Genomic DNA, 18,686 nt, shown 5'->3' with positions numbered 1-18,686 from the left:
GGCATATATTGAATCCATAAACATCATTCAACCAAGTTCGTGCCCACAAGTTCAAATTCATGCCCACAACATAATTCAACCAAGTTCAAAATGCAAACCAAGTTATGATGACACAAACGAAAGGCACAAGAATCAAGCCTCGTCCTCGTCTTCGTCTTCATCCTCATCTTTCTCCGATTCATCCGACTCCTCCGAAGACGATTTTTCCTCCTCCTCTTCATTGTTGCGCGTCATATCCTCATCACGTGAAGCTCGGAAGGTGATGCCAAAATCTACCATGGCTGAACCTTGCTCTTCAGGCCCGATGGTCGTGGCTGCAACGCACAGGTAGCACTAGACCATGGGCTGGCTTTGACATACAGGTCCCGAATGAGGCTCAACACATCTTTTAGGTAGCAACTATGACACAACTTGGCAATGGTCGCTCGGCGCTGTTTTGGGAAGATCGATGGATGCAGGGGCTCCGGGTCCAAGACATTGCTCCCGGCCTATATCATCGGGTACGCAAAGGAACACGCACCTCACGATCGGTTGCGGAGGCGCTACACAACAGGGCCTGGACCCACGACATGGGCCCTAAAATTGATCAGACCCTACTCCTGGAGGTCTTTGATATTTGGGAAAGAACGGAGGCCATTGATCTCGAGCGTTCTGCAGAGGATTCGACACGGTGGGTCTGGGAAGAAAATGGCGAGCGCGGCTAAATTTTGGGGTATGAAGGTCGCCCCACACGCGGACATGGCATGGAAATCAAGAGCACCGCGGTCGTGCCATTTCTTCACTTGGCTCGAAGGCAAAAACAGATGATGTACTTCGGATCACTTGGCTCGCCGTGGGCTCCCCCACCAAGCCTCTTGCCCACTATGCGACAGGGGGCGGAGACGTTAAACCAAATCCTTATTGAGTGTGTCTTGGCGCGTACGATTTGGCATAGAGTATTTTCGGCATTGGACATGCCTGACGCCGCACCAACAGCCGACCGGACTTTGGTGGATTGTCCTAGAGGGAAGGATATACGGACAATTCTCTCGTTTGTGATGTGGGAACTTTGGAAGCACCGGAATGCGGTGGTTTTTGACGGTGCGGCACCTTAATTGACAAGGTGACGAGCAAGGACCGAACGTGGAAAGCTGCGCGACTAATCAAGAGGGATCTTGGATCCTTTTTTGGGTACTTGACTAGGTGGGTGGTCGGGGATAGTTAGTTAGTCAGCGTTTCCCATGGCCAGAGTGCCTTGTGTAATCACATGTAAGCCACTCGTGGATGGGGCTCTTTACCCCCTCTTCTTTCTTTAATAAATGATAAGCACACTCGTGAAAATTCGTGCCAAGCATGGATTGATCCCTAATTCTTTTGATGGGAATGGGAGAAACTTGCTGTAAAGCTCCTAGGCCCCTACCATGTAAAGAGATCACATATGTTTTCACCCGTTTTTACAACATAGTTTCACCGACTCGCCAAGTCTACAAACACAAACATGACCCAGTTTTCCAACGCAATAGGATCTATCTGGATGAGATAATCAGGAATATCATGAGGATCCATGGAACTGGTTCATCTCTTGGAGGTCACTCCACGGAGCAGCACCTCTGGTTGCATCGGACAATCAACAAAATCTCAAGGGCAAACTGCTCAACGTAGAATATCATAGAATGGATGTGACGCGGACAGAGTGGTCTTCAGAACCGGTAACATAGATTGGCCGCGTGGGGTGCCAGTCCACACTTGTTATAGGTGCAGTATGAGGAAGTGTCCTCAACCCTCTCTCATGGCCCTGCACCTGAAAGGGATATAGTGGACTGCTGTATTGGCATCCATCTACTTCAGCAAAACGAACTTAATTAGGGAGTGTGGACAATGTGAAAACCTGGTATATTGGAGCCCGAACCAAACCCGACGTAGCAAGAAGCCTCTTGCCATTAGAATCCAACGCTACCTCATGCATGCGTTTGTTAAAGCTCTCAGGGTTGCAAAACCTGGTCACAGAAGACAAATTAGGAGAAATGAGAAAGGACTGCTTCACAGTTGCATAATACACCAACACAATATACCATGCTGTTCTGGTAAAATAAAAGTTCAATCAGGTAGAGCATTCAAGTAGTTTAGCAGTCTCATGTCAAAAAGTACTCCAGCAGTCCATTGGCACAAATTCAACTAGCCGGACTGTCTAAATCAAGCTTAATCCTACAGAAATAACAATGTTTCTTTCAAATTTTCACCTAATATCAAGAAATCAAACATGACATTAGATATTATCAGATATGAGAGGCTGTGCATTCACATGGGATAGCTCAAGAATGCTATGAAAAAAAACTTAATTGTCAATTCGATGCATACTAATAATTTCAAAATTATGTGCTATTACCGAGTTTCAAGCATGCATCTAAAACTGTCTACAGATCCTATATAGAAAAGCTTCAAAGGAGTACTGGTTTTCCTCAAACCTGTGGATTGACAAACAGTTTGGTGTGCAAAGTGTGTGTGAAGTCTATATGCCAGATGCGCCATACGAAAATGCATAGGAGCACATTAGCATAGAGATCTTGCTAGAAAACTATTGTTTTGCCTGAAACTAAATAGTTCAAATTAATCTCTTTGGATTGGCTGAAATATTTATTTCACATACTGCAAGAGTGGATATGAATGGTACACAGATTTATACTATATGCATACTTAAACACCTTTTCCACTCCCATTACTCCAATAAGTGAGAGTGAGAACATATGTGAAAGAAATTAAGGGTTTGAAGTACATTTTTACCAAACCAACACTAGCTGCCATTTGCAATTCAATGATGATTCACCAACTGTGAAATACTCTTACCTACTGCAATCTCTTGACCAAATAATCTGACCTTGATTGTGCAAGCTCCACTCAAATATCTAAAGATCATACAGTTAACATTAGATACAATACAACCACACAAGCTAAGCCAAAGATTATGGGGTACATATTTGTATACGAAAATCAATTAATACAAGTACGAAGTGAAAGTTAACCTATAACAATGCTACAGTTGTTACTTTGCCTAAAGCTGATTAAGCATTGGAATTTAGAAGACTGTATGATTCACAGGGTCCAATGGTACATATGGTGCATACAATTACCATTGTGTTATGTACTTACATATATACATCAACAGAGTTGCATTTATGTACTAAAAGGGGCTGTATACCTTTCCATCTGAGCCTAAACTGAAGATGCTTGTTTCAGCTGGCCCAAAAAGAACTGAGCTGACAGGGGAATCATGGGCAGGCCATCCAGTGATTTGTAGACCAGCAGACATGTCTATGTGCAGTAAAGGGAGTAGTACTATGGGCTCCAACAATCATAAAACACAAATAATATCTCAAAGAAACAACATAACCAAGTTCTAGCTGTCCTCAAGCAATAAATGATACCAAATACCAAGTCAAAGGCAGTTAACATAATAAAAGGATACCAAACATGTGAATCATGCCATCTGTTGCAGATGCTGCCAAGATCTTCCCATTGTGATTGAAGCAAAGTGAAGTAATAGCAGGTGGATCCTCGCCAAGAGGGAGGACTGTCTTCAAATAGAAGAAACGGAAATATATAACGGAAAGGTTACTGGCTAGAGACTCCCACTAGGTTCAAGATAAGGGGTTGAAAGAAAAAAAAATCAGTACCAGAGGCTTCCATGTTTTCATATGCCATACTGTCAAGGAGGCAAATCCTGTTCTGTCAAATATAGTTGATCCATGCCTGAAAAGTAATTTAAAGCTGGAAATAAGACAATAACAATTGAAGGTACAATAAGACAATGGTATTTGAGAGCTATACTACTAGTTGTAGATAGGTCGTGCTGAAACTAGTATTACTTTTATAGTTTAAATTGATATGTGAAAATAGGACAAAACTCTGCTGTCAGAAACAGGCGTTTAGCAGTAAAGCTTTTTTGTAGGAGAAAGAAGCTGCCATTTTGCAGCAACTGGCAACTGATTTCTTACAAAGCAAGAAATCTGAGGTTTACCGTCTCGATGCAGCTGCGGAGACGAACACGGGATCTACAGGGCTACACTTCAAATCAAGCACACTGCAAGAAATTGAAAAGCTTCATCAGCATAGATAGAGCTGTGAGCCCAAAAGTAATAGGTGGTAACTTCTAACCTTGGGAAGTCCTTGGATGTACTGAGGTCACAAACAACTCTCTTTGCATCAGCATTCCAAGCTTTAATGCCTCCATTAGCTGTGCCTATGAGCAGCTATTGTCAAGAGAAATGGGTGATAAAACAAAAGTCTTAAAATATGTTCTTCGAAGGTGAAATGGTGTGGAAAAACTAATGTGGTAGAATTAAAATATACGATAGACATACCAAGCGGTCAGATCTGCATTCCCAAGAAAGTGCGCTGACTTCAGCTCCACAGTATATAGTTGCATTTTTTGATGATGGTGTTGATGAGTCGTATGTCCAGATTCTTTATAAGAGTTTGAAAAATCAACGGGTCAAAGTCTAGAAACTTCAGTTAGGAAAAAAAAAAATCAGAATCAAGATAGCGCAATTACCTCACTGTGCCATCAGTCGAAGAACTGGCAATATTTGATCCAGAAGCAGAAAACCGACAGCTACTTATGGAACTGTTATGGCCTAAAAATGTTTCCTGTTAGCAGGTTTAATTAGTTATATAGGAAACCACAAAGATGGATAATTACTAGGGATAAACTATAGCGTACCTGAAAATCCACCTTCACTTCAGGAAAATCTTCCTCTGACACCAAAATCTGCTCATTTTCTGCAACAAAAGAAACATATTATTCTTCAAGGTTTTCATATGTAAGACAATGTAGTATCCTAAATGGGCATGTACAGAACAAATACATTGAAGAACATCAAAATAGAAATATATGCTCGGTGAAGCATAAAAGTAATCCAAAGTGTGGATATTAGAATGGTTGATGGGAAAGAAAGGTTATGTACTTGTCGGCAGACCAAAAAAATTTAGTTACCTCGCATAACCCAATGGTAAATAATCATACATATGCTTGAGAAAACCACAGTCCAAAAAAAATATGGTATGAAAAAAAACTAGCTAGTAAAAGGAGCCAACCTGCATTGCTCATCCTAGAAGAATCACACAATTTCTCATCTCTTGATTTTACTGAACTCAAAGTATGTGAATCAACACCCTGTATACTTGAAGTTGAGGATTCTTCGTAGACTCCTGAGAAAGCTTGTCCATCAACGGAAGAACCAAATGTAGTAATCTCGAGTAAATTCTTGTGTCCAGAATCAATACTATTACCACTCCTGTATTTATCAGTTACGAGATATTTAGTGGATACCCATAGGCGCTTGAGATTCGCAAAAACTCTAGCAGTCACATTCTACGTCATACTCTACAATGATAAGCTATGTAACCTAATAGTGAAGAAAGCTGGAGCTAAGAGCACTTGATGAACCTAGTTTTATTAGTTCTATCACATCTGTAAATCAGCTATTCGTATGCAAAGTTGCAAACAGATGATAGCCTATTTACAAAAGGCCATGCATCTGAAGATATATGAGCAATTTTGCAGTCCAAAGAGCATAGCTTTACCTTCTCAGCAGAGATAGTTCAACTTCCTTCACCTCTAACAATGCTTGCAGTTCTGACAATTTGTTATTCAGTTGCTTTATGTCACTCTTGAGGCACTTGATCATGTTCTTTTCAGTGCTAATCTTCAAAAGAGCTGGGATTCGTGGAAACTTAAGGATAAAACGGTGTTTAAGCAAACGATAATATTAGTTTGGCGTCAACAAGAATGTGAATAAATTATAACTCAGATAAGAAGTTTGTGTATTAGGAAAGATGAAAAGCACCCTGCTAACTTGAGTACAAATGAATACAAAGGATATGAGTACCATTGAATATCCCACTTAAGAAGTTCCGAAATGAAAGAACCAAAGTGTCTGACCATTCTTTGGAAAAATACATACGGAACTGTGGATCCAAGCTTGGGTTCTTAATATATGGTATAGCTGCATAGTGTCATTGAGATTGGCAAAGCGTAAGTAGAAGCAGACACAATGTGGGCAACAGAGCACTAAAAGGCTAAGAAGACGCACCAAACCATGCTATCCAATCTTCACGCTTTTGCATCAGATAACTGCCGCTTGCGCTAAAGAATTCAACAACTTTTTCTTGCCTTCCAGACTTCAAGGCATTGACAACATAATATCGTAATACTGACTGCTCCAGTTTAAGAAGCGCCGTGTAGAGTACCGTGTCCGCAGGTGAAGTGAAACACTGTTTTAAAAAGCTGAAGATGCTTAGCAGTCTGTCCAGTTGGTATTTTGGTATGTACACTGAGAACACTAAATCTAGGATCTTGTCTACTTCAAAGTTCCTGCCGATCTCGGTGGACAATTCTGCCTCGTAAGCTTGCAGCGTGTTCGTGAAACCCCTAAAGACAAGAAACTCCCTCACGAGTTCTTCGGCATACTGCACATTCTCCATTTCTGCCCAGTGTTACTGCAAATGGAAAGAAATAGTTGCTAAGAGCATAAAAGTTTAAGCATAATGAAAAGATTAAATGTGAGAAACTGACACTAAGCCAACAATGATCTCCACCCTACCCTAGAAAGTGTCAAGCAGGGACGGATCTAGATGGTGTGCCGGATGTGTGCACCGGCATGGCCAGAAATTGTCGAGGCAAGTGGAGCTTAAGTAAACAGTTGGTGAGAACAAGCTCATACCTCAAAACCTAATGGCCAAAAATTGCAGGCCGGGTGGAGATAGCAGGAACGCGATGTCGCGACGAGGAAGGGCGGTAACGGCGATGGCAGCGACGCGCGTTAGAGGCTGGGGTGTTTTGGGTGCCGCGTGGTGCTGGGGCGAGGGGCGGGAGGGAGGGAGGGTAGGTGGGGTGGGCGTGGGGCGGAATTGAGGCGTCGGCGGTGACGCTAGGTAGCGGCGGCAGCCGTAGGGCACGCGGTGGTGGACTATGTGAGAGATTGGACTGAGGAGGAAGAGCAAAGAAATGTACAGGTACGGAGGAGAGCAGTAAAGCTTGGCTCTCGAGAGCGAAAAAATTCTTTAAAAAGATAAGATTTTTTCCCCATAAATCCTAATTTGTATTCTTTTCCAAAAAGAAAGGAAGGCTTAGGCTGGTCGTAATGGTAGTATCATAGCTAGTGTCATGCATGCCAACTAGGCAATTTTGATGAGGTGTCATAGCATTAAATGTAGAAAAAGAGGGTGTAGTATCATATCATGATACCGTATCATATTAAATGCTATGCTACTTTGTGTCATGCATGGCAATAAATAAAGTACAACATGATACTAATATATGATACTATGCATTAGGGAGGTAGTATCATACACTAGTATCATATGCATGATACTAGTATATGATACTCCCCATTACAACTAGCCTTATGTTAATCAAACGCGAGCATTGAAACTGCAAAAACAAAAGAAAAATGCAATTAAGTTCTTGGGGAGGTCTTCGTCATCCTGCATATTCTGATGGTGTCAATGTTGTCACCGCTAAAATTTCACATCATTACAAGACAAGAAACTAGTATTCACGCTACAACATCGATCTCCTTCCTCAGCCACTCAGCCACATCCACGAATTCCAGCAAATACAAAGTCAAAGATTCTCAAGAACTTTATATATACAACTCATGAAAATATTGCTTTATCTATAAAGCGGGGCGAAAGCCTTTTTCGGTATACAACTCATGAAAGGATTAAGCAAAAAATAGCTAACCTTGTGAAGAATCAAGAGAGCTTCGAGAGAGTTATGGAGACTCGTATTTATGGAGTTAATGTTTGCATCTATCCGTTAATTGTGGTTGTTGTTGCTATTAGAGAGCGACCCAAGGACATGGATGTTCCACCAAAGAGTGGTGATGGTGAAGATGTGGGCATATATGAGCGTGCACCTAGAGCCACTCCATCCAGACCACCTACTGCAAGTGAGATCTACTCCAGTTCTAATGACGACTGGTGGCTCTATTTTCCAATCCATCTTAAAGCTCATTTATATCATAGTAACTCCATATATCATTGCCACATTGAGCCATCCATACAATTCATATGTCCATTATGCATAAATACCATTTTGATTCATTTTATTAGTTTTCTTTTGTTTGTTGCCTTTGTAGGTGTATTGACACTCCCATGGACTTGGCACCTCGCAAATGACCAACTTGGGGCCAAACCGGAGAAGTTCCAGCCATCAGATCCAGGATCTTTGGATAGTTGGATAATTTGACATTTTCCAACAAGGCTAAATTGAAGAGCCAATAACATGTGTGTATCGGGCTTTTTGATATGAAATCAACAGAGTCCAAGAACATCAAAATCAGATTGGTGTGAAGAAATGACGACCAAAATACAAAACTACACGTGCAAACTCATGAGGGAAGACGGTGTGCGGTACGATCATGTACAAACCTACCAGAGCTGCAAAATAAGCCATTTATAACTTCTCCAATTTTTCACCGGTTCATTCAGCTTTGTTCTTACGTGATCCTTGGAGTCCAAAGGGGTATTTGGAGAGGATTCAACTCCCCTGGAGCCCTTGGATGAAGGGCTAGGTGGAGGATCCATGGAGCAAACTCGTGGAGGCCACCTATATATTCACCTCCTACCCTAGCCGCCGGTATGAAGTCTCATCTATTCCACCACGAGCCATCACACCTCCATTGCTGCAACAAGGCCGTCTCCACCATAGAAGAAGGGCCAAGACAAGAATAAGGAAGGGAAGGCTCCGCCGACGTTTCACACCGACCTTCGGGTCGGTCACATCCCCACCAACACCGCCATGCCTTTCTCCTTTCCCGACACGGTGTTGGCTTGTAACTTGATGCTCTCTCTCTTCTATGTCAATTTCACACATGTTTGAATATTTTTTTTTGTTCTTGGGGATATGGATGAACTCTAGTGTGATTAGAACTGAATGCCTATAAGTGATACAGTATTTACATGTGATGAGTTAATTATTCCTCTTGATGTTGTGTAAGATCGGTCACTCGGCATTTGTCCTTTTGTACTTGAGGAATTTACGGCTATTGCGATGGTGGATTGAGGAGGCACTAGTGCATAGTCGTCCTATGCAAACTTTTTTACCCCCTTTCGCTGACACAGTTTCAAACTGATGCCTTGCTAAGGTACCCAGATTAATCATCGCAATAGCTCCTCTGATCACACTCGCTGAGAGAGAAAGTGTGATGAGTGATAATTTTACACTTCTATACCCTTGGTTCTTAACTGAGGGGACTACTTTTTTGCTAATGTGTTACATTGCCCTTTTTCTTTGGGGGAATCCAACAACTCATGCGGAAGTAGCATCCATCACAATGAATACAACAAAAGCATAACCTAGGGTTTTACCTCTTCGAGAGGGCTGAACCTGGGTAAACATCGTGTCTCTTGTCCGTCCTGTTAGCATCTAGGAAAGATCACCAGCTCGGGACTCCCCACCCGAGATCTGTCAGATTTAACCCCGACATCGGCAAGGAAGCGGCGAAGAAGGAGGCGGCCAAGACGGCGGTGACGGCAGATTGAGCATGGAAGCTCAGATTGCCGGTCCGATAGGGTAGAAAATCTTCTTCTTCTTTTGCATGCTTGGACTGGTGTTTTTTATGATCGGACACGATGCATACTTGCCCTTTTTTGCTTTGATCGAGTGCTGATGTGATCAGACGCTAACATATTTGAATTTCAAATTTACCGTACCAACAAACATTTAGGGGATAACTTTGGATTGCCGGCTCCCGCATTAGTATTCGCGGACTGGCCCCACTGATCCACGGACGGTGTCTAGATTGAGGGTCAGCATTGGAGTTTGGATCTGAGTATTTTGCCCACATCAACTATAGAGAAAATGTCTCTCAAAAGCACCTCATCCCAAAGTAGCCTAATCAATCAGCTCGTTAACAGTTCGGAGCAGGATCAGGAAAAAAACTCAACTTTTCTTTTGCTCCATTTTTCTAAACACAACATGTTTGGGTCATGCGAATCAGAGACATGATGGAAGTGAGGGGTGAGGAGATTGAAATCCATTAATTGATTAAGTGGGCAGAGGAATGAAAGTTAAGGAAGCTACTTCCCACCGTTTTCTTTTCATGGGGTACACTGTTAATTTGTGGGCAAAGTTTCATCCCGCGCTAATTCCCATTGTATGCCAAATAAGGAGATGGGAGTAAAAATGTATTTCCCATGCATTTTCTCGGCAATCTCTTTTGTGCAAACTCCCCATCCACTGTCCAAGTGGTTGCTGGAAACGAATTGATAGTTTGCAGATATTTTTCTTTAAAGGAGTGGAACTTTTTCTATTTCTATAGGTCTTGCTCTGTTTTTGCCGCAAATCAAACTAGGCCCCGACCTCCTTCCGCGAGGTAAAAGCACTGGGGGTCATAGAACTTGCTCAGGATGTGATGATTTAGTCCTACAACTTGCAAAATGGACCTACCTAGTCCTACAACTTGCATCATATGTGCAACTTTGGTCCTAGACTAATCAGAGCATGACAAGTGGACTCCTTCGGCCCGAGCCAGTCAGCACCCATGTTTTTGCAAAGATCCCCCTGCCTTTCCTTGTTATGAACCCGCAGTACAGGCTGGAGAGTCACGGGGGAGCACCTGAATTAATTATGTCGGAGAACTCCTATAGCTTATCCTCCCATTCATCATTCCCCCCTTCTACATTCTTCTTCCTGTCGGGGGACGAGCGGCTGTTGCTGACATCAGCAACCATTGCTGCGTCGTCGGAGCTCTTCGGTGGTCCAGTGTCGCCTCCCTCCGCTCACCTAGTTCGGCCGCCTGCTGTCTTCCCTCTAGACTATGGTGAGCTGGCCTCTGCTCTGCACCTCCTCTCCCCCTATTCCTCTTGTGCTATGTGCCCGGCCAAGTACGGCGGATCCGTGCGATTTGGAGGCGGATGGTTGTGTATTGCTTTGATGTGGCAATGTGGCATTCTTACCATGAAAGCTAGGGTTTTGAGCTATGCATTTAGCTAGGGTTTATGCAGCTAGGTATGGGTTTCGGGCATGAAGATAGCGTTGTTGCGTGGAAGTACCCTATGTGGAGTATCGTAGCCATTTCTTCTGTGATTTTGGCATATGGTTTTGTGTAGATTCGCTAACAGTCCTTGCAGTGGTGGATTTCGGATCATGTTGCGTTCTATGGCTATAATATTGAACTGTCAGTTACGGTTTTGATGAAGAAGGTGGCCCAGTGGCTATTAATTCATTCATATGGTTGTTCTATCTATAACATTGAGCTGAATCAGTTTTACAATCACTGTATATTTATGTTGTTGCTTAAAACTCAGTTAATTAAAACTGTGTACTTATCTGAATTTTTAACTGAATTTGTGCAGTTAATTGTTCAGTGTTATATTCAGTTAACTGAATTTTTTACTGAATTTCTGCAGTTCATGTTCAATGTTAGAATTTCATTGTTATATGCAGTTAACTAAATTTTGCACTGAATTTCTGCCCTTTTTGGATGTAGTGTGTGATTCAGCAATGGGACATGTGTTAACACTCCTTTCTTTACAATGGAACTGGAACATGGTGGTCTTTTCTGTGGACCTATCAGTGCACTAGAGTACTATAACTCTTCTTTGGAGGTGCTTGACTATGTTGATGCTTGCACATTTTCATATGCAGTCTTAGAAGAGCACCTAAAATGGTTGGGATATCCTGTCAATGAGCACATTACTGGTGCTTACCTGAGAAAACAATTTCATATGGGTTGGTGAGAGTTAGAGGTGATCAAGATTTGCAGCATTTGATCACAGCTAGTGCTCAACACAAAGTTCTTGCAATTATAGTTGACCATTCAAACTTCATAAGCAATTTCAAAGAAGATTTGATATTGAAGATGCCATCAGTTGAAAGGCCTATCAGAACGGCCAACTCAATTGTTGGTGCAAGCAGTGCAGCATCTACTCACAGCATCATTTCTGTGAATGTTGAAGATCCAATTTCAGAGGTTGCAGCTGATGGGACAGAAGTAGAGGATATTCTGACAGATGGTGCAGATCCAAATTTGCTTAATGATGGTGCTGACCCAAGTTTGCTGACAGATGGTGCAGAGCCAAACCTGCTTAATGATGGTGTTAACCCAAACTTGTTGGTTGTTGAAAGCACAAGTGCTCCTTGGGTGATTTTGGTAATTAATGTCAGCATATCTCTTATTGGACTAATACCTTTACCGAGTGTATTTTAGATCAGTTCAACAATGGCATGGCAAGGACAATAGAATGTGGAACCCCTTCAAAATGCTATGGACAAAGATTGGCAAAGGCTCGAGACTCTTCATTTTCATTTTGGTGATCCAAGATCACATTGAGTCCATAGGAAAGTCAATACCATTAAAAGGGGATGAAGTGTTGCTTAATGGTCTACTTGCTCAAAGTGCTTAATGATATTGCTCCAAAACCTCAGCCACTTTCTCATTTCCACATATGTCCAAAACCTAAAGTCAAACTCGGCCCCAGCGATTTGATCTATCCGGCGCCATCGAGTTCTTTTGACATAGCCACTGCCAGAAACCCTAGACAATTCGGTCTCACCGAGATGGCATTGCAAACTCTCAGTTTCCCTTCGTAATGTTTCAGTCTCACCGAAATGAGCGATCGCTCCCACCGAGTTCGCATTTCAAACTCTCGGTTTCCCTTCGTAATGTTTCGGTCTCACCGAAAGGAGCGATCGGTCCCACCGAGTTTGCTTGACCAACTCTCTATTTGCTCATTGCTGAAATCGGTCTCACCGAGATGAGGTTTTGCCCTAACCCTAGCACATCGGTCCCACCGAGATGATCATGTCGGTCCCATCGATATTCCTAACGTTCACATTTTGAACTAAATCGGTCTCAGCGAGTTCTTCTATTTGGTATGACCGAGTTAGGTCAAATGTGTGTAACGGTTGGATTATGTGTGGAGGCTATATACACCCCTCCACCCCATCTCCATTTGTAAGAGAGCCATCAGATTATGCCTACACTTCCACTACTCATTTTCTGAGAGAGAACCACCTACTCATGTGTTGATACCAAGACATTCCAATCCAACCACAAGAATCTTGATCTCTAGCCTTCCCCAAGTTGCTTTGCACTCAAATCATCTTTCCACCATAGCCAAATCTGTGAGAGAGAGTTGAGTGTTGGGAAGACTATCATTTGAAGCACAAGATCAAGGAGTTCATCATCAACACACCATCTACTACCTTTTGGAGAGTGGTGTCTCCTAGATTGGTTAGGTGTCACTTGGGAGCCTCCGACAAGATTGTGGAGTTGAACCAAGGAGTTTGTAAGGGCAAGGAGATCGCTTACTTCGTGAAGATCTACCCGAGTGAGGCAAGTCCTTCGTGGGTGATGGCCATGGTGGGATAGACAAGGTTGCTTCTTCGTGGACCCTTTGTGGGTGGAGCCCTCTGTGGACTCGCGCAACCGTTACCCTTCATGGGTGGAAGTCTCCATCAACGTGGATGTACGATAGCACCACCTATGGGAACCACGCCAAAAATCTCCATGTCTACATTATGTTTGCACACTCCAATCCCATCCCTTTACTTTATTGCAGCTAGCATGCTTTACTCTTTTCGCTGCTTATACTCTTGCCATGCTTGCTTGAAATGCATTGTGAATGCTTAAACTTGTGCTAAAACTCCACCTCAACTTGAAGAACTTAAAAATTTCTACTTTTGCTTGTTCAGGGTCTAATCACCCCCCTCTAGACACCTCTTCTCGATCCTTTCAATTGGTATCATAGCCTTGGTCTCCATTGCTTGGTTTAATCACCATTGGAGGAAGATGGATGAGTCTACGATTGAGAGTATTAGACGTAGAGTGCCTATGCTTGATGGAGAGTTCTATAGTTCTTGGAAAAATGAGATGCTTGAGATTTTCAATGAATATAATTTGAACAAGTATATTACTATTCCCTGTGCGCATCCTATTGCTCCCTTGCATCCTACCCCCGATGAGTATCTTGACATGACCCGCAATCTTAGAGCTATTGATCTTATCATTAGATGATTGCCTAGAAATTTACTTGTGTGCTTGCCTACATTTGAATGTGCTTATACCATATGTAGATATCCTAAGGAGCGCTTTCCAAACTATTCCTTGAAAAATCTAGATGAGATACTTCAAAAGTCCATTGCTTTTCATAAAATGCATCCTAGTGATCCTAAATTTGGTGATTGTCTATTTGAGCTTCGTGACCTCATGCGTGCCAAAGGAGATGTTGGAGTCATTAGTACCATCATTTCTCAAGTCATTAGTATTCATAAAGATGCACATTGTCATGGTCATAAATCTAATGAATAACTCTCTCTAGGTGATGATCAATCACAAGACGATGTTGAACATGGATATTATGATGAGGATGATGATAGTGACTTTGATCTTGATGAGTCAATGAGACACTTCGGTCTTATGGCTAACATTCGTGGTTACATGGCCGGAGGAAAGGAATGGGTTCTTGATAGTGGATGTGCCGATCACATGACCGGAGACAAGGATGTGTTTCGAGAGCTTGCTGAAAATAATGGTCCCCGAAAGTATGTCACTTTTGGTGATAACTCAAAGGGTAAGGTGGTTGGCCTTGGTAAGGTGGACATCTCACATGACAGCTCCATCCAAAATGTTATGCTCGTTGGATCTCTTGGCTATAATTTACTTTATGTATCTAGACTAGCCGATTTCGGTTTCAATGTCCTATTTACTGAAGTAGATTGCCAGGTGTTTCAAAGAGATAATCATAATATGGTCTTTACCGCTATACGTAGAGGTGATCTATACATTGTTGACTTCACTAAAAGAGTTCAACCTAGAACTTGCTTAATTGCTAAAGCTTCTAAAGGTTGGTTGTGGCATATAAGGTTAGGTCAGTGGGCATGCGAAATCTTGATAAGCTTATTAAAGGTGATCATATCCTTGGTGTCAAAGATGTTATATTTGACAAGGATAGACTTTGCAGTGCTTGTCAAGCAGGAAAATAGGTTGGAGGAAGTCATCCCGTGAAAAACATCATGACCACGAGCAGACCGCTCGAGCTACTTCATATGGATCTTTTTGGTCCCAACGCCTACAAGAGTCTCGGTGGTAACTCGTTCGGATTGGTCATTGTTGATGATTTTTCAAGATTTACGTGGGTGTTCTTTCTTGATGATAAATCACAGGTCCAAAAGATCTTCAAGAACTTCGCTAGGAAGGCCCAAAATCAATTTGAAGTGAAGATCAAGAAGGTTCGGAGTGACAACGGAATGAAGTTCAAGAACGCCAATGTGGATACCTTTCTTGACGATGAAGGGATTTCACATGAGTTCTCGGCTACGTACACACCTCAACAAAATGGAGTTGTTGAGAGGAAGAACCGAACACTTCTTGAGATGATGAGAATGATTCTTGATGAATACAAGACACCAAAACACTTTTGGGCGGAAGCGGTTGAGACAGCTTTTCATGCAACAAATCAACTATATCTTCACAAGCTTCTCGGCAAGGCGACATATGAGCTTCTCACCGGTAACAAACCCCAAGTTGGATACTTTCGAGTATTTGGCTCTAAGTGCTACATTCTTGATAAGCATCGCCATTCGAAATTTTCCCCTAAGTCTCATGAAGGTTTCCTACTCGGTTATGGCTCAAACTCTCACACTTACTGTGTCTACAACAATTTCACCAAAAAGGTTGAAGAGACGGTAGATGTGAAGTTTGATGAATCTAACGGCTCACAAGTAGAGCAATTGCCAATTGGTGTAGGAGATAAAGATCCCTCGGAAGCAATTCAAGACTTGGCTATTGGCAAGATTCGCCCAACAGAGGTGAAGGAGAGTACCTCGTCCGTTCAAGTGGAAGCCTCAACTTCACACCAAGGTGAACCACAAGTCGACTTGGAAGCATCCACGAGTGTAACACGTCAAGACGAAGGAAACAAGCAAGTACAACAAGACGAACCTCATCAACCTCCTTCTCCGCCTCCACAAGAGAAGAAGAGGATGTTCCACCCCGACCCAAACAAAATCTATCATGGGTTCGAGCAAGAGTCTCAAGAGATCATCCCGTCGAACAAATCTTTGATGATATCCAAACCAGGAGAATTACTCGCTCTAAAACTCGTTTGGCTAATTTTTGTGAACATTACTCATTCATTTCTAGTATTGAACATATGAAGGTTGAAGAAGCTATTGATGATCCGGATTGGGTGAACGCTATGCGTGAAGAGCTACACAATTTTGAGGGGAATCAAGTATGGACGTTGGTTGAAAAGCCCGATGAGAAGCACAATGTCATTGGAACCAAATGGGTGTTTCGGAGTAAACAAGATGAAGATGGACAAGTTGTACGCAACAAGGCCTGTCTCGTCGCTCAAGGCTACACAGAAGTCGAAGGCATGGACTATGGTGAGACATATGCCCATGTTGCTAGACTCGAGTCCATACGCATCTTACTTGCTTATGCCAATCGTCATGACATTACTTTATATCAAATGGACATAAAAAGTGCTTTTCTAAATGGTGAAATTGAGGAGGAAGTTTATGTTAACCAATCTCCCGGCTTTGTTAATCCCAAGAAACCCCATCATGTTTACAAACTTCACAAAGCTCTTTATGGTCTTAAACAAGCTCCTAGAGCATGGTATAAATGCTTGACTAAGTTTCTTATTGAAAAAGGCTTTGAAATTGGAAAAATTGATTCTACACTTTTTACTAAAAGGGTTAATGGTGAAGTATTTGTGTGCCAAATTTATGTGGATGATATCATATTTGGATCGACTGACCCTCATTTTAGTGAAAAGTTTGGAAGACTAATGTCGGGGAAGTTTGAGATGTCTATGATGAGTGAATTCTTTCTTAGTTTGCAAATCAAGCAAACAAAGGAAGGTACCTTTGTTTCCCAAACAAAGTATACCAAGGACTTATTCAAGAAGTTCAACACTCAAGAAAGCAAAGGTATGAAAATACCCATGCCTACTGATACGTCTGCAACGTATCTATAATATTTTATTGTTCCATGATGTTATATTATCATTCTTGGATGTTTTACAATCGTTTTATAGTCATTTTATATCATCTTTTGGTACTACCCTATTGACATAGTGCCAAGTGCCAGTTGTTGTTTTTTGCATGTTTTTTACATCGTAGGAAATCAATACCAAACGGAGTCCAAATGCAGCGAAACTTTTTGTGGATTTTTTTTGGACCAGAAGACATCCAGTGGGCCAGAGAAGTGCTTGGGGTGTGCTCCGAGGGGAACACAACCCACCAGGGCGCGCCTGGAGGCCCAGGCGTGCCCTGGTGGGTTGTGCCCACCTCGGGTGCCCCCCGGGACCACCTATTTGCTTTATAAATACCCCCAATATTCCAGAAACCCTAGGGGAGTCGACGAAAATCAATTCTAGCTGCCGTAAAGTCCAGAACCACCAGGTCCAATCTAGACACCATCACAGAGGGGTGCATCATGTCCATTGGTGCCTCTCCGATGATGCGTGAGTATTTCTTTGTAGACCTACGTGTCCATAGTTAGTAGTTAGATGGCTTCCTCTCTCTTGTTTGATTCTCAATACAATGGTCTCTTGGAGATCCATATGACGTAACTCTTTTTGCGGTGTGTTTGTTGGATCCGATGAACTTTGAGTTTATGATCAGATCTATCTTTTTATCCATGAAATTTATTTGAGTCTTCTTTGATCTCTTATATGGATGATTGCTTATAGCCTCGTATTTCTTCTCCGATATTTGGGTTTTGTTTGGCCAACTTGATCTATTTATCTTGCAATGGGAAGAGGTGCTTTGTGATGGGTCTGATCTTACTGTGCTTGATCCCAGTGATAGAAGGGGAAATGACACCTATGTATCGTTGCCATTAAGGATAACAAGATGGGGCCTATTTCTACATAAATAGATCATGTCTACATCATGTTATCGTTCTTATTGCATTACTCCGTTTCTCCATGAACTTCATACACTAAATGCATGCTGAATAGCGGTTGATGTGTGGAGTAATAGTAGTAGATGTAGGAAGGAGTCGGTCTACTAATCTTGGACATGATGCCTATATAATGATCATTGCCTGGATATCGTCATGATTATTTGAAGTTCTATCAATTGCCCAACAATAATGTGTTCACCCACTGTTTGCTATTTTTCTCGAGAGAAGCCACTTGTGAAATCTACGGCTCTCGGGTCTCTTCTTTAATATATTTGCCTTTGCGATCTATTTTTCTTTGCTTTAATTTTAAAACCTATTAAACGAAGAACCTAAAAATACCTCGTTGGATTTTATTTGCTTTTATTTGCATCTATCAATCTACTACAATTTTTATTCTGTCCACACGCCAATTTCTGGCGCCGTTACCGGAAGGGATTGACAACCCCTTTAATACATTGGGTTGCGAGTATTTGTTATTTGTGTGCAGGTGCCGTTCACGTAGTGTTGCGTGGTTCTCCTACTGGTTCCACAACCTTGGTCTCGTCACTGAGGGAAATACCTACTGTCGCTATGCTGCATCATCCCTTCCTCTTTGAAGAAATACCGACGTAGTTCTAGCAGACATCAAAAGGAATTTCTGGCGCTGTCGCCGGGGAGACATCATCAACATCTACCAGGTTCAGAATCACAAATCTCATCTCCTCGCAATTTACATTATTTTCCATTTGCCTCTCCCCCACTTCACAAAAATTTGCCGTTCTATTCGCCCTCCTTTTTGTTCGCCGT

General features: G+C 42.2%; 1 protein-coding gene across 1 annotated transcript; it reads right to left on the bottom strand.

Moving 5' to 3' along the window:
* Positions 1 to 1,257: 1,257 nt before the first annotated feature.
* Positions 1,258 to 6,948, bottom strand: LOC123121052 (WD repeat-containing protein 91 homolog). Its single transcript, XM_044540992.1, has 16 exons — positions 6,699 to 6,948; positions 6,069 to 6,474; positions 5,859 to 5,981; positions 5,560 to 5,701; positions 5,071 to 5,270; positions 4,697 to 4,755; positions 4,529 to 4,623; positions 4,338 to 4,440; positions 4,132 to 4,226; positions 3,995 to 4,057; positions 3,651 to 3,726; positions 3,443 to 3,551; positions 3,176 to 3,288; positions 2,824 to 2,882; positions 1,868 to 1,976; positions 1,258 to 1,780 (listed from the first exon to the last, which is right to left on the bottom strand). Exons 2-16 carry the CDS (start codon positions 6,457 to 6,459, stop codon positions 1,646 to 1,648), a joined length of 1,872 nt encoding a protein of 623 aa, XP_044396927.1. The 5' UTR covers positions 6,460 to 6,474; positions 6,699 to 6,948; the 3' UTR covers positions 1,258 to 1,645.
* Positions 6,949 to 18,686: the final 11,738 nt, after the last annotated feature.

This window comes from Triticum aestivum, chromosome 1B, assembly GCF_018294505.1.
Source record: "Triticum aestivum cultivar Chinese Spring chromosome 1B, IWGSC CS RefSeq v2.1, whole genome shotgun sequence".
In the NCBI taxonomy this organism is placed as follows: Eukaryota; Viridiplantae; Streptophyta; class Magnoliopsida; order Poales; family Poaceae; genus Triticum; species Triticum aestivum.
The sequence above is the reverse complement of the archived record's forward strand: the minus strand, read 5'-3'. Positions and strand labels throughout refer to the sequence as shown.

Coding starts and splice junctions, on each gene's coding strand:
- LOC123121052 (XM_044540992.1), bottom strand. CDS start 6,459: ATGGAGAATGTGCAGTATGCCGAAGAACTCGTGAGGGAGTTTCTTGTC. Junction 3,727..3,994: donor TCCGCAGCTGCATCGAGACG/GTAAACCTCAGA, acceptor ATTACTTTTCAG/GCATGGATCAACTATATTTG. Junction 2,883..3,175: donor GTTTAGGCTCAGATGGAAAG/GTATACAGCCCC, acceptor TATGATCTTTAG/ATATTTGAGTGGAGCTTGCA.